Raw genomic sequence first — 15,396 nt, 5'->3', positions numbered from 1 at the left:
CAGCTGAGGAGCCTGCACCGCTGCAGCTCAGCGAGCCACCAGCTGAGGAGCCAGCACCGCTGCAGCTCAGCGAGCAGGAGAAGCCAGCGCCGCTGCCGGTGGAGCCAGCGCTGCTGCCGGAGGAGCTCAGCTTTACCACCCCATTCACGTGGTCATCAAAGGTAAGTGCAGAATCAATCTTTACTCCAAGAGTTGTGATCAAATTTTTCAAATGAAGGGTCAGAACAGCGAAATCAACATCTGGAGGGTCGGAAAATCGATTTGTGCCAAATAAAATCGCTTTTGCAATTGTTAAAATTTAAAAAAAAAATTTAGCCATCCATGACTTATCATCACTAAGACAGTCAAGGAGAGGTCAAATTGGGAGGGTATCCACATGACTAAAAGGTAAATAAGGCTGGCAGTCATTAGAATATAAATGAAATGGCACTTTGTGTTTTCGGAAAATCACGTCAAGAGGGAGAAGATTTAGCAAAAATAAAAGTGGCCCAAGATCCCTGCGGCACACCCCAACACAGAGGGGCCACAGAGGATGAAGCCGACCCCAACATACAACCCGTTCTCACTCCCGACGCGTAAAATAATGACGATTTGTCACGTCCCTTAACTTCTCATGCTGACGCCTAAGGTACCCTTCCACGTTTTTATGTTACGCTGTGGGTTGTCAATTCATTCCAATATGAACCCGCTCGCGGCGATCAGAGACGCTTCGAGCAGAGGCTCCAGCCATCCATTTACTCCAGTAATAACCCCGTCACGGCGAAACATGACGCCGTGAAGCACAATCTAACTGGAGAACCGGGGACCCTCTCCGCGAACGGGTTTTTCTCCCTAATTTAATGCTTTCTTTTAATGACATCGTTAACATTTCTCAACAAAAACACGTGAAAGTATCACTGATAATTCAACAATAAAATCGCTTCATGTTGTGGCCATCACACAGTGTTTTCCAAACTGATTCACGATCTGAAAGTGCGCAGATTTAACGTACATAATCCTTTGTTAATTCAATTTCAATTCAATTTTATTTATATAGCGCCAAATCATTTGTTAGGTTTATTATTTTCATTTCACACGTAAAACACATTTATAGATTCATTCACCACTCTTGTTAGTTTTGGATGCGCTCGGCTCCAACCAATCAGACCAATTTACGCAGACGCACTAATCCCGTAACTGCACACTACCCATAATCCTCAACCGCCATCGCTATGGAAATGAAGATAACAACAGCTTGGTGCTACCCGTTATTCCTTTATTTACTCTAAAATAATAACCAGCGATAATACGAAATTAAACTGGCCCAGTGTTTAATTATGTAATTAAAAATTGCAAATTTTAGTTTTTTTTTTTTACAAATTGCAATATTTATCTACAGCGCGCCTTTAGCGACACGTCAACAGATCTTAAGCAAGGCGATTGGATGGTTTTTACTGCAATGCATCTTGGGAGTCGTAGTAAATGTATCTTTCAACTCACGGTCCTGCAGCGAAGTTTTCGAGTGGACACGAGGCAGATCCTAGCTAAGTAAGTTGTGATAAACTGTGGGTAATTTGCATGTTCACTGAAATATTAATTTCAGTGATATTAAACTGATATTAAACTTGAAATGTTTTCACAGAGCAGTCTGTGTACCAAGAGAACTACTTCTGCAAAAGTTTATTTAATTTTTTTTGTGATGTATTCTCATGTGTAAGACACTTGCTTGGCCACCCAGCTAATGTTAGTACTGCTCTATTTTAGCAATGTATCTTTTCTGTAATCAATTCAGGTTTTTTTTAACCCTATTCACGTAATTAACTCAATATTAATGACTTTAATCTCATAATTGATTTTTTTTTCTAAATATGGTGTAATACTGCCTCGTAATATAAGTTATTTCTTTGGTCATAAATTATTTTTGTAATCGTTTCACCAAAACAGACCTGAAATAATCCCTACATGTTCCATTTTCATTTGCAGAAATGACAAAGCCAAAAACCAAACCATGCCCTTCCTGTCAGGCCCCAAACACCTGCAACAGGAAGACATGCAGTGGATGCCTGGGCAGCCTGAACGTAAAGGAGGGATTGAAAAAAAAACAGGAACAGTTTAAAAACAGTAACTGGGCTGCCTCTGTTAAAAAAAAACAGAAATGCGAGCAGGGTGGTTAATTCAGCCCAGTTGTCAGTAAGTTTAAAAGTTCTGATCTAATAAGTGGTTGGTCTGGTAGACAATTCTTTATTAATCACAGTTGTCAATGTTTTCTTGTATATCATGAAGTAAGAAACTAACAAGACATGTATATACACATAAAATATTAATTTATAAAAGAGCATAAATAAAAAAGTTATTCACATCAGAATAACATCATCACACTAAAGACATCCAACTAGAAAAAACTTGTTAAAAACTATTTTTATTCAAGCTACTTCTGATTTTTAATTTAATCGGCTATTAACTGAGAGACAAAACATTTCAAGATGGATTTTATCATACATTTACAGGTTTGGTCACCATAAATACTTTTTAACTATCGACAACAATAAAACAACAAAGATGTGAAACTTAAAGGTTTGTTATACATCAATTTGCTTACATGAAAGACTGGCTGCATGTTTTTCTTTGTTGTTCTTGCAGGTTTCAAAGCTACATGCCCTGGGCTACCAACCAATTCTGTTTCTTGGACAGTTTGACCGTAAGGGCCGTATAGTAGGGGACGTGATCACTCAGATCGAACCAGCGGAAGGTGCTGCACGTGACATCCTCATGAAGATGAGGAAGCTTTATGAACACCTTCTGAGAAGTAAGATATGCTTTGTCCATTATCTGTAACCAGGTGTCCTTATCAGATAGCCTATCCTAGCTGTCTTTGGGTGATACTCATGGTACACCCTAGATAAGAAGGCAGATCATCACGGGGTACATAGAGACAAACAAGATGGTGAGGATGAGGATAGTTAACAGTCACCAGCTATTCTATTCTACTCTACTCTATTCTGTTCTATTCTATTATTCAGCCAAGGTTCAGACCAGTAACCTTCTTGCTGTGAGGTGACAGCTGCCCTACATGTCCTGTTGCTAACATGAAAATAGTGTTATATCTGCCTTATTACCTCCCCATGTGTCGGTCACATCACCAAAGCTAGCCATACTGAACCTCTGGTGTTACCCACCTGAACAATTTTGTATGTGTGTGTGTATAGTATGGTCTTTCACACTCATGTATATACAAATGTAATTTTAAAAATCTTCACGAAAACCAGACCTGATAATTCTCTTCGAGACTTTCTAGTATAACAAATGTTATATAATGTTACCAATATGAACACCAAGATTCTTAAATAACTTATATACTTCTTAAGAGGTTACCTGATTACCTCCCTGAGGTAGTTAGCATCACCATTGTACAAAACTCCTAAGTCACAGTACTAGCTTGAAGTGTCAAATGTTATTCACTACAAAGTCAGGAAAGTAGTGTCATCCGAGGAAAAAGTCATTATCTATCTGGATTTATAGTCACACTCATTAATTTTTTAATGTACAATGTAGAAAAGCACTACAGATGTCACACTACCCTAGAGGGCACTTGTACTGAATTATTTGGGTCAGTGAGTGTGCGAGATGACTTATTTGATGCCAATATTTACCAGTTGTATCTTTAGTAAAAACTTAACTGAAAACATGCAAATCACTACTTATTATGTGTTTATGTGTACTGTACATTTTTTCAACCCATTTTAATGAATGTTTAATATTTAAAATTTTTCAGAATTACAAGCTTCACCTCCTGCTAAAAGTTCTACACCAGCAGCTGGACCATCCTCTGCTGACAGTGTCGATGCTGGACCAGTCCCAGACCCAGAGGCTCTAAACGAGGAATTTATTCTTCATTTAGAGCCTGTACCAACATCTTCCCTCTGTCAGCCTCCTGCATCCTCCTCTTCATCTCTGCTTCCTCCTGCATCCTCCTCTCCATCTCTGCTTCCTCCTGCATATTCCTCTCTGTCTCTGCTTCCTCCTGCATCCTCCTCTCCATCTCTGCTTCCTCCTGCATCCTCCTCTTCATCTCTGCTTCTCCTGCATTCTCCTCTCCATCTCCACATCCTGCATCTCCCTCAATTTCTACGGTGTACACCTCGGATGTCCCAAACAAAAAAAGGACAAGGAAAGGTTAGACGTTATGGTATTGTAAATGTACGAAACACATGACAGGTTCGTTAAGTTTGTTAAGATTTCTTTTTCTTAATTTTTGCATTTTTTCCAGTTTTACAGAACTCATGTAAATATTTCATTTGTTATTTTTCAGAATGCCGAAAACACCGTACACAGAAGATTTTCAAATATGAAGAGATAGTAGACAGGAGAGTTGTAAATGTAAGTAATTTAGCCTGCTGTTGTGCAGATTTGTTTGCGTCTTTGGACTTCCCGGATTTGAACTGTGCCTGACTGAATATCCATAAGCTTTTGTATTTGATGAATCTACACTAATTCAGCCACTGAGTCAGGATTTCACTCCAAATAGGACATTAAATAAGAACAGACCACCTGATACGACCTGGTCGTGCTGCCTTCCTGATGTTTACGTTCTTTAAAGTCCTCCTGACATCATGCTCAGAAGGAGTGATTGATGTGGAGGTGCTCCTTCCCATTCAGTAACATCTGCTTCAGTTAGTTTTGCTTGTGAGCCACAATGTAAGCAGTGTTGCTTTGCTGACATGCACTCGATGCTGGCAGTACAAGCATTGTAGTGGTTCTTATGTTTTTGTAAACTAATTGTATAATATATTGAGCCATTCAATAGTACACAAATGTTTATAAGCTCCTTTTTGTATGCAACTTGCATGTCTTTCTTAATTAATTGTTTGTTTATATCATGTTTTTCAGGAAAAAGAAGAAGTTAAAGTCAAGTGGAAGCCTTGCTCAACATGGTATGTAGTAACAACTTTGTTGGACGGGAACAGACATTCATATTGTTGATAAATAGTTATCAACTCAATTTGAATTCATGTATTTGGACTAGAGTAAATTGGGAGCTTTTAGCTATCGAGCTCCTCTTCTGTGAGGAGCTTGATAGCTGTCCACCTCCAAAGTCCATTATGAGTTTTGGAGGTGGACATGGTCAACACTTTTAAGAGTAGGCATAAGACTTTACTTCTTTATAGAGCTTATAGTTAGGGCTGGTTCAGCTCAGCCCTTAGTTATGCTGTAATAGGACCAGACTGCTGGGGGTTAGTGTCCCCCCCCCCCCTCTCTCTGTCTCTTTCAGGGTTATGCAGGCTCAGTATTGGTTGAAGATGCAGTCACGTCTCCTTTTACTGAAAACTCTCCCCCTCTCCCTCACCACCATCTGTAAACATACATGTCTCAGTAATGCAGTTCATGCATGTTACTAACTAAACTTCTTCCCTGGAGTTTCTGTGCTCTCTCATCCAGCAGGTTCCAATGGATCGTGGCTGCTGCTGTGGTCCTGCTTGACATCTACTACATATATTAATACTCTCTGACTTGATTTGATTAATTTATATTACAATGAAGGTGTATAAAGCATGACATGAATATAGAAGATATTTCATCCTAAAAAATTGTCATATGTCACAACCTAAATTGTCCTATTTTGTGTGTGGTTGTCGTTGTTGTTTGTTATGTTTTTCTCCTGACAGTGGCAAAGTGTGGGATGACACATGGGAACCTGCGCAGTTTTACACACAGTAAACCAGGCACCACAGGTCGCAGAGATCGCACAGTTCACAGCTTGTAGTTCAGCATAAAAGTTCAAAATAAAATATTTACTATACATTTCAACCAGTGTCAGTCTCTGTTTCACTCTCTAATTGTGGCTTAAGTACCTAACACATTCATGAATCTGATCGATCAATAATATCTTCCCTGCACTCGACATCTCATAGTTTTACATATCAGCCAACATTATTGTCTACATCCTCATAAATATAGAAGTGACTTGCTTATTATAACATATTACAAGGTAAAGTAATACTGCACTGCACGTATAGTAAGTAACACCTACTGTGTATGGGAGCCTAAAGTGAAGTTAACTGCACCAGTACCAGCTTCAGAACATATTGTATATTATATGTTTCTACCTTTTTGTAATATGTCATGTTTAGATGCAGTGACAATTGCACATTTGGAGTTGTGGTCATATGTGGTCTTTATATACAGGGTATTAAAAAAAATTGACTTTTTTTGCTATTTTTCTTGTTTGTTTGCACAATATTATTGTGTACATATTACATATGTAACATTATTGTTAATATTATAGATATCAAAGATACAATTTGATTGAGGGTTTTCCTGTCATAATTTCAATAAAAATGCAATTACACACGTAAACAATAGGATCAAAATAAACTTTTAAAAAGTCTGTTGATCAAATGCTGATTTTCAAAACATTCTAGAGGAAAACAGAGATAAAATAATCTGAACAGTAACAGTGATTGTGGATGATGATGGAGGCTTCAATGGATTATTCTGTTTCAATCAATAGGTTCGTATCTATGACAATAATTTGATAAGTTTAACAGGTTGGTTTAGGCCTGGCAATACAGCAAATATTCACAAACTTTTGTTTTTGAAGAATGTTTATCTTTTTTGGGATGAAGCTATCTGGCAAAATGAGACAACCCTATTAACCTCATCTTTATGTCTTTTTTGTGGCTATGATACTGGATTTTGGTTTGATGCATATGCAGGTTACAGCTGGGGAATGGCAGTATGTTGTGGATTGATTTGGCATGTTCAACCACTGTTACACCAAACTCTCTCACTTATAACATGATAAAGGCCTCTTACTCAGTGTCATGGATTTTCTATACTTTTGGGGACACAGGGCCAAAGTCTGAGGCAATAACTCAGATCAAAGAAGGCAATGATTCTAAAATGGGAGTTTACTTATGTCATTATATATATCCAGGAATATGTGCCTGAGGATAGTTGTCATGAAATCAATATTAAATCAAAGTATTCCTTAAATACCACAGCTGACACGAGTTCTCCATAGCTGCCTGCTGTCTCAGGATCTGTCTCCAAAAAGGACCAGGGAGCGCTAACATGTTATGTTCTAAACTGATGAAGAAAATGCACATTAAACATAGTATAAACTTACTGAGTGAAGTAATGTCAAGAGGATTCCTTTAGCTCCTATTGGGTTGGTTCCTTGATCAATGCAATACAGAATCATTAATCTGGTTTTATGTAATGTCCTCAAAACATGTCAAAATGAGGCTCACTAGTCTGTGTGGCCTCCACATGCCTGTATGACCTCCCTACAACACCTGGGCATGCTCCTGATGAAGTGGCAGATGCTCTCCTGATGGATCTCCTCCCAGACTCCAGGACTAAAGCATCTGCCCACTCCTGGACATTTTGTGGTGCAGTTGGTGGATGGAGCGAGACATGATGTCCCAGATGTCCTCAATTGGATTCAGTTCTGGGGAATGGGCGGGCCAGTCCACAGCATCAATGCCTTCGTCTTGCAGGAACTGCTGACACACTCCAGCCACATGAGGTCTAGGATTGTCTTGCATTAGGAGGAACCCGGGGCCAACCGCACCAGCATATGGTCTCACAAGGGGTCTGAGGATCTCATCTCAGTACCTAATGGCAGTCAGGCTACCTCTGCCGAACACATGGAGGGCTGTGCAGCTCCCCAAAGAAATGCCACCCCACACCAAAACTGACCCACTGCCAAACTCATGCTGGAGGATGTTGCAGGAAGCAGAAGGTTCTCCACGGCGTCTCCAGACTGTCACAAGTGCTCAGTGTGAACCTGCTTTCATCTGTGAGGAGCACAGGGCGCCAGTGGCAAAGTTGCCAATCTTTGTGTTGTCTGGCAAATGCCAAACATCCGGCATGGTGTTGGGCTGTAAGCACAACCCCACCTGTGGACGTCGGGCCCTCATACCACCCTCATGGAGTCCATTTCTGACCGTTTGAGCAGACGTACACATTTGTGGCCTGCTGGAGGTCATTTTGCACAGCTCTGGCCTTTCTTTCCTACCTCACAGTACCTTTCCTTACCATTTGTTTCCTACTCTTTTACTTCTTCTTTGATGACGGTTGTCTTTCTAGATAAGCAATTTCATTTGCTCTGGGGCGAGTCAATGGTTTGGGTGCATTCTGGGACTGTCAGTTCACCAGTGTGCTGGCATGCTTCTTAACAAACACACCACTACAGCAAACATCTCAATTGTACTTGTTGATTTCTTCAACAAAACACTGAACAAAAAATTTACTTGTGAGTGTGCTGCCTGGTGCTTTTAAATTTTGTGATAATTTGAGCAGCCCAGAAAGCATCCCATAAATTAAATTATGTTATTGTATCGGAACATGTACACTAGTCATTAAATTAGATGGGAAATAATGATTCAGGGTAAACAACTGCACCAAGGAAATTCCATTTTTCTTCTCAAAATGTAAAATGTCTGTTGAAAAATCACATTGAACAGAGATGTGATTAACTTTTTATTTTACCAAACATAACATCAATGATGACACAATCAGTCTTCATCAGAAGTGCTCAAATCACTCTCAGTGGCATCGTCTGGAATGTCCTCCTCCTCCTCCGAGTCCATTTCCAGGAGTGGTTGGTGGCTGAGGATTCTCTTGTACACGTCCTTTACTTTGAGCATTTCAGCTTTCAGTTCACTTTGTTTTTTTAAAACCAGGCTACAGAGTCCCTTCTGTGCATCCTCCGACATGCCAACAAAGGAGGCTGTAAAAAGAACAAAACAAATAAATATGAGAAAAGTTAAAAAAAACAAAACAAAAAAAAAACCTCACCTCATAAACACAAGGAATTAGGATGCTGTAATTAAACATTTTTTTAAAAGGGAGAAGGCAGTGTTAGCTAGCAATCTAGATATAGGTAAAAGATCCAGTAAGACTTTAGCATCTGCTCTTATTTTCAATCGATTCATCAAAAAATTAATAAATAAATAAAGTGCTTACAGTCTGAGGAGATTGTCCCCAACACCACAGAACGCATTCGCAACACTGTCCAGTGATGCCGCATCTCCCTGCAAAGGATCATCTCCTCCTCTCTCAGGCGCCTCACAGCCATCACCTTCTCAAAGACCTTTCTCTTTGTCCGGAGGTCAGCAGCAGCTACAGTTTAACAACATCAGATGGGAAAACATAGTAGCATATTATGATTCAAGAACAAAACATTCAACTACTGCTCAGATACTGGGAGTTTGTTTAAAAAGGATATTTATAAATCAAGAGCTTACGTTCACTTGTGCTCTGCCAGGGCCAAATATCGGTCTGCATGAGGGCATCACTGGATACGATTTGCTTTGTTGGTTCAGCGAGCTTGTTGTAGTCGTCAACAACAGCCGCCAAGCGTTTCTTCTCAACTAAGATGACCTTGCGAATTCTGTGTCGCCTCTTGTTGCTATCTGTAAATAATCATAAAAAATTCACACCTTCACATAATGTATATAGTTTCATTTTAATCTACACTCATCAATTTGTTTGCTAGAACAAATCACATCCAGCTTAAACAAACCTGGATCTGATTTTATTCTGTTTACAAAGTAGCTGCACAAGCTGTACAAACTAAGTATCAAACGGTCCGTTTCAAAGAAACTGGGACGTACCATTTTGTCTGTAAAGACTTTGTGTTCGCACTCTGATGATGACGACAAGCTCCTCTATTCGTGCCTGCAACGCTCCAAGGCTGCCATCAGTTTGATCACTTTCTAAGTGAGAGGAATATTAATCAGAATACAGGATGAGTAACAGTCACCAAACTACAGTGGACTCTGTAATCACTGACTTGATGACATTCATTATAAGACATCTGGAGCCTTCATGTGCTGCTATCTCATGATAATCATGAGATAACAAGTATGTTGGTGTTCAGGTTTATAAAACCAACTAGTACGACATCATTTCAACCCAGGTTCTATCCAATTTGATGAAACGCAACAACTCTGCCATAAATTTGCTTTTACAAGGCTTATTTTTCATTGTTTGTTGACACTGTCAGAAAGATCTTAACTCTAAGTTCTTTAATGAGGCCATGGTGGGTCCTATTGTTATACATGAGTGCATTATATTGAGACTCACCTTCAGCCCATTTCTGCACATCGGCCACCCATTGCTGCAGTGTGTCGTCATCCACTCCCAGCTCATTTCTGGTCGCATTCAGGCTCTCCACTTGTTCTCTAAGGATCCTTATGATCTAAGAATGCATTCATAAATGTCATTCATATTGACATTAAAAGAGTACTGGTGTTTTCCCCCCATTACCACACACATTAAAATGGGTGTTGAAAAAATGACCTTTAGATATTGCTGGCTCAAAGTGCGGCCCAGTTGTTCCACTTTCCTTTTGTTCCACCCCAAAGCCAGGAGGGTCAGCATGTCTGTTCGCCCTGCATTTCAGTTAGTATACAAATTAGAATTAATGAGCAGGAGACTGAGTGGAATCTCAGACACGGACACACACCTGCTTTAGACATGTACTTCGTTGTGATGGCCGCCCTAGACAGGAAACTGTTTACTTGTTCCACCTCTTCTCCAACTGTTGAACCGGCCCCATCCTGAAACGCACCTCCCCATTTGATCTATAGAAAGGAGGTCACAATACATGACTGCTGAATTCATTCAACCTTATAACAAAATGTCTCAAACTAATCCAAAACTACAAGCTGCAGTATACCTCACATTTCCAAGTGTGAGCCTTTGCATGCATGATGGAGAGAAAAGGACGCATTGACAAGAGGTTCCTCAGCTCAGGGCACTGCTGAGCCACCTTGGTTAAATAGGGGAAATATTTACAGGCCACATCGGAGCAAAGGAACGTAATATGTCCTGGGACGTTAGCTGCCAACTTCCTCTGGAGAAAAAGGGGGTAAGCAAAGATCTCCCCTCGAAACATGTTCAATGCAGCTAAGAGGACTCCGTGGCGACAAACAGCTATTTCCATGCCCTCCTCATCCAACTTCCCAGTGGACTTTTTGGACGACTCCTTTGCTGCAGTCCAAGATGAAGATCCGCACAACCCTTTCCCCGGGACCTATACACTCAAAGATTTTAACATAAAAGACATGACATGATTAAGCCCTATCAGGGACAAACTTTTTAAAACAAATGCATAACAATTAGCTGAATTAGCCTCGAGTCACACAAGACCTCATATCTCCCCAGGACAGCACTGATAACACAAAATAAAAATCATGTTGTTTTTTTTAAATACACATGGTGACAAAATTAAGTACACATTAAGATAAAGTAAAGTAAATAGTATTACGACAACACCAAGAGAAAAAAAAAATATCGACCCATCCATATATGTCTACACACACACACACACACACACACACACACACACACACATGTATGTGTATATGGTTACGGCATTAACGTCATTTTAACAAGATTAACGCTAACAGCACTAATATATATATGTGTATCTTACATGATTTGTGTGTCTCTGGATGTATTTCACAAACTCAGCAACTTCCTCATCTTTTTCAATGAAGACACCTTCAAAGTTCCCCTGCTCTGAAGTGCTGAACGAACACAGTGACAGTTGTTTGAAAAGAAACATTAAAATACATTTTTCTACAAATCCATATTTGACTTATGTACACAATGCATAACGTACCTTGCATTAGACTGAAAGCGATAAAGCTTGCGGTTTCCATCAACTGAGACGGCAAGCATGTCTGGAGTGCAGGCAGGGCAGCTAAAGCATGGTTCCTTGCACATCCTGTCCACCTCAAACTTTACAGCACTCCACTCCAAGAAACTTTTACTGAAGGCATCAGCTGATATTCGGCCATTCTTTTACATAGAGGACATACAACAGAATATTCAAGGACAGTCATCATAAACATTGATTTGCACAATTTCCTTAAACTTAGCAAATTTAGAAACTCACCCTTCCAAAATGGGCTGTTCGTTCATCCAGCATTTTGACAAATGCCTTGAGTGACATCCCTGGTGCAGCCTTCTTAATGTCATAGAAAGACTGAAAGACATCCATTGAAAACAGGGTGCAGAAATTTAAGGTGCCAGGCCAATATCCACTACCCAGGATGTCTTTAACTGAGGGGGACCACATTAGGCCACAGCTGGTGCAGCTCACCACTGGCAGTGCAAGGTTATAACGGCCTTTAGAAAGGATAAGGATAAATTCAGTCATGGCTCAAAGCATTCATTTTTTTCATGTTGTTTTCAAATCGGTCTGGTAAATCCAAATGACCTTTGACAGGTGCCCACATATACTGCGGGCCGAGGGTAATTAAAACCAAGATAGCAATGCACAATTTGCAATAAAACCTCCAAACACATCTATTGTGTATGTAGTGTGTGACAAAAGGGCAACTTACCATTTATGGTTACAAGAGCCACAATTGCGCCGGGTGAAACCTCAACCTTACCTGCTGGGCAGTCACACACATGGTCTGGCCTTTGCACAGGCAACAGCCGAACTAACATTAAAACACACAATATATATAAAAAGAATTAGAAATTAACTGATACACAATAAATATACAATAACAGCACCCACTCATACTCATACATAGCAAGAAATGCATAAGACTTCAAAACTGTACCTATTGGCTTGTGAAACTCTGATGAAGGCTGCAAAAACCCTCCTGTTACTGCCTCTCTGTTGTGCAGGACAAAGCGTGTGTGAACTGCAATATCACAGTCAGCACAAAGGAATGGAAGAGGCAGGCAGTCCAGACACCTCACAACTACTTGTTTGCCACACTGACACACACGGTGTGACTGTGGATCCAGAGTAGCTAACATATTGTCGATAAGACAAGGCCTGGCCTCTTTCCACTTTTGCGAGGACACCATATTTCTGATCGCCCAGTGAGTAGCAGCTGACTCAGACGACGTCTCACAAGTCATGGCTGCGTCCTCTTCTCCATCCTCCAACAACTGAAGGAGCTCCTGACGAAGCACCTCAGTTCCATACACTAAAAGAAAAAAAAATAAAGAAAGGAAGAAACTCTTCCACAAAGTGAAAAACACTCTAGGCAGTATGTTTCTTAGGACTCCACAAAAGCCCTGCATAACTCAACTATAACAACAAATATAAAAGTAAACAGAAATCACAATATATACAAGAAGGTAAAGTACCTTTTGTTGGGTTGACACTGGCAACATAACTAGGTTCTTCACGTGGACATTGATGCTGCTCTCTGGACACGGGGGGGGGGGGGGGGAATGAAGAATATTTACTTACTGAAATTCTTTGGTGAAAACAAGTTGTGAGATAAAATCAATGGTTGTGTGAACACTGACCACGTGGCATGCAACTAGTACTTCGACTGGTTGATGGTCTTTGAGGAATAAAAGCTCCCTGTCTGTCACGTTTTTTCCAGCGAACTGGTCTTGGCTGAGGTTCACTCTGTGGATCATTCTACGCAATTAACAAGGAAAAAAGGGAACACCTAAAATACAGTCTATGATTAAAGCAAAGATTATCAAACATCTTAAGTTAACCAACTTAATTTGACATAAACTTTAAAAAAAATTCAAATAACATAACGTTTACTCCGTACAAAATATTAGACAAGCATGTTCCCTCTTTAACAACTGTTTCCACTAAAAATGTTACCTGCATATCTTGAAGGAGTTCGTCAGCAGCCTGAAGCTCTTCCTCCAGCTCGGGATCCTCTGAATCACTCATTTTCAAGCTAAAGAGGAAAGAGATTTTTGCAGAACTCAGTGACATAAACACATAACTAACGCAATTCAAATGATTTTCAGTCTTGGCGCTCCGGTTAATGTTAGCAATTAACGTTAGCATCATCAGTTTGTAAAGAGCTAGCAGAACTCTTAGCGCAAAAACTGCTTTACGCACCATGTGAGGGTATTTTGCAGCACACAAGTCCTTTAACGTTTGTAATAGATTTAATCCATCATCGTTGGATTAAATGGCTAATGCTGCAGTAGACACGTGTAGTTGTTACCTAGCAAGCATGCTGACGGTAGCTGTAGCCATTTTTAAATACATTACACTGTTTCCGAGATCAGTCACCTCTGTTTGTTTGAAGCTTTTATGAAAAAACAAACTTTGAAACACACATCAAGGTATTACTTTAAATATATGTATTTTTTACATACCTGCATTAGAATCAATCAGTTCCGCCTCATTTTCTTATTCTTATAAATGGGTCTCTCCGTTCTCCCATCAGCCTTTGCTTACACAGGTTGCGTCTGATTGGCTGGAGCCGAGCGCATCCAAAACTAACAGGAGTGGTGAATGAATCTATAAATGTGTTTTACGTGTGAAATGAAAATAATAAACCTAACAAAGGATTATGTACGTTAAATCTGCGCACTTTCAGATCGTGAATCAGTTTGGAAAACACTGTGTGATGGCCACAACATGAAGCGATTTTATTGTTGAATTATCAGTGATACTTTCACGTGTTTTTGTTGAGAAATGTTAACGATGTCATTAAAAGAAAGCATTAAATTAGGGAGAAAAACCCGTTCGCGGAGAGGGTCCCCGGTTCTCCAGTTAGATTGTGCTTCACGGCATCATGTTTCGCCGTGACGGGGTTATTATTGGAGTAAATGGATGGCTGGAGCCTCTGCTCGAAGCGTCTCTGATCGCCGCGAGCGGGTTCATATTGGAATGAATTGACAACCCACAGCGTAACATAAAAACGTGGAAGGGTACCTTAGGCGTCAGCATGAGAAGTTAAGGGACGTGACAAATCGTTATTATTTTACGCGTCGGGAGTGAGAACGGGTTGCAACATAACACGAAAGCTCCTGTTAGACAGATATGATTCAAACTACAACAGTGCCAAGTCAGAAATTCCCACACAATCGTGAAGGCGAGAGATCAATAGATTGTGATGCACTGTGTCGAAGGCAGCAGTCATGTCCATCGAGACCAGCACTACATATTTACCACAATCAGTAGCTACCAGAACATCATTCATAACTCTTACAGGGGCTGCCTCCATACTGTGTTTGTTTGGTCACCCACTTAACACTGACCTATGAATTATTAATTATTAAGCATTAAACAAGGCAAATAACTGAATAGATGGACCAGTGTTGTGTCAACACATAATTGATAATGTAGGAAGGAGCCAATTTTAAATTTGATCTATTGGTACTTTGTTACAAGTGCCGTATTTATCCTGCTTTTTACCTTTGGTTTAGAAAGGTATTTTAAAAAATAAAGGTTATTATTACTAGAAGTCCGTTGCAAAAACATAAAATGTATTTCATAAAATAGTATTTTTGTTGGTGCCCATGGTCGTCTACATGCCCACATCTGTGAGCAGTAGCAGCAGAAAATGCCATTAAGCTTTACAATGTGTTTGTTGCTTTTGCTACATGTAACGTGTTACATATGGCTTGTGTTCTATGTCCTCTGTGCTGTTTGTGTTATTTTCAGCCTCC

General features: G+C 40.0%; 1 protein-coding gene and 1 long non-coding RNA gene across 2 annotated transcripts in view; one reads left to right on the top strand and one right to left on the bottom strand.

Moving 5' to 3' along the window:
- Window positions 1–5,740, top strand: part of LOC146581796 (uncharacterized) — a 521,657-nt gene extending 515,917 nt beyond the window's left edge. The window contains exons 2-4 of the long non-coding RNA XR_014888648.1: window positions 3,752–4,152; window positions 4,289–4,356; window positions 4,867–5,740. This is a non-coding gene — a long non-coding RNA (uncharacterized LOC146581796). The remainder of the gene's footprint in view (window positions 1–3,751; window positions 4,153–4,288; window positions 4,357–4,866) is intronic.
- Window positions 5,741–8,450: 2,710 nt separating this feature from the next.
- On the bottom strand, window positions 8,451–12,088 carry LOC146581795 (uncharacterized). Its single transcript, XM_085287033.1, has 11 exons — window positions 11,891–12,088; window positions 11,615–11,793; window positions 11,426–11,519; window positions 10,667–11,023; window positions 10,454–10,571; window positions 10,288–10,379; window positions 10,072–10,186; window positions 9,600–9,701; window positions 9,231–9,398; window positions 8,950–9,105; window positions 8,451–8,713 (listed from the first exon to the last, which is right to left on the bottom strand). The coding sequence occupies exons 1-11, from the start codon at window positions 12,071–12,073 to the stop codon at window positions 8,499–8,501; spliced, it is 1,779 nt and encodes a 592-aa protein (XP_085143159.1). The 5' UTR covers window positions 12,074–12,088; the 3' UTR covers window positions 8,451–8,498.
- Window positions 12,089–15,396: the final 3,308 nt, after the last annotated feature.

The sequence above is a fragment of the Mchenga conophoros genome, linkage group LG2 (assembly GCF_057382185.1).
Source record: "Mchenga conophoros isolate Kocher_MC1m ecotype Shallow Benthic linkage group LG2, M_conophoros_male_GT1.1, whole genome shotgun sequence".
In the NCBI taxonomy this organism is placed as follows: Eukaryota; Metazoa; Chordata; class Actinopteri; order Cichliformes; family Cichlidae; genus Mchenga; species Mchenga conophoros.
This window is presented reverse-complemented; position numbering and strand designations above follow the sequence as displayed.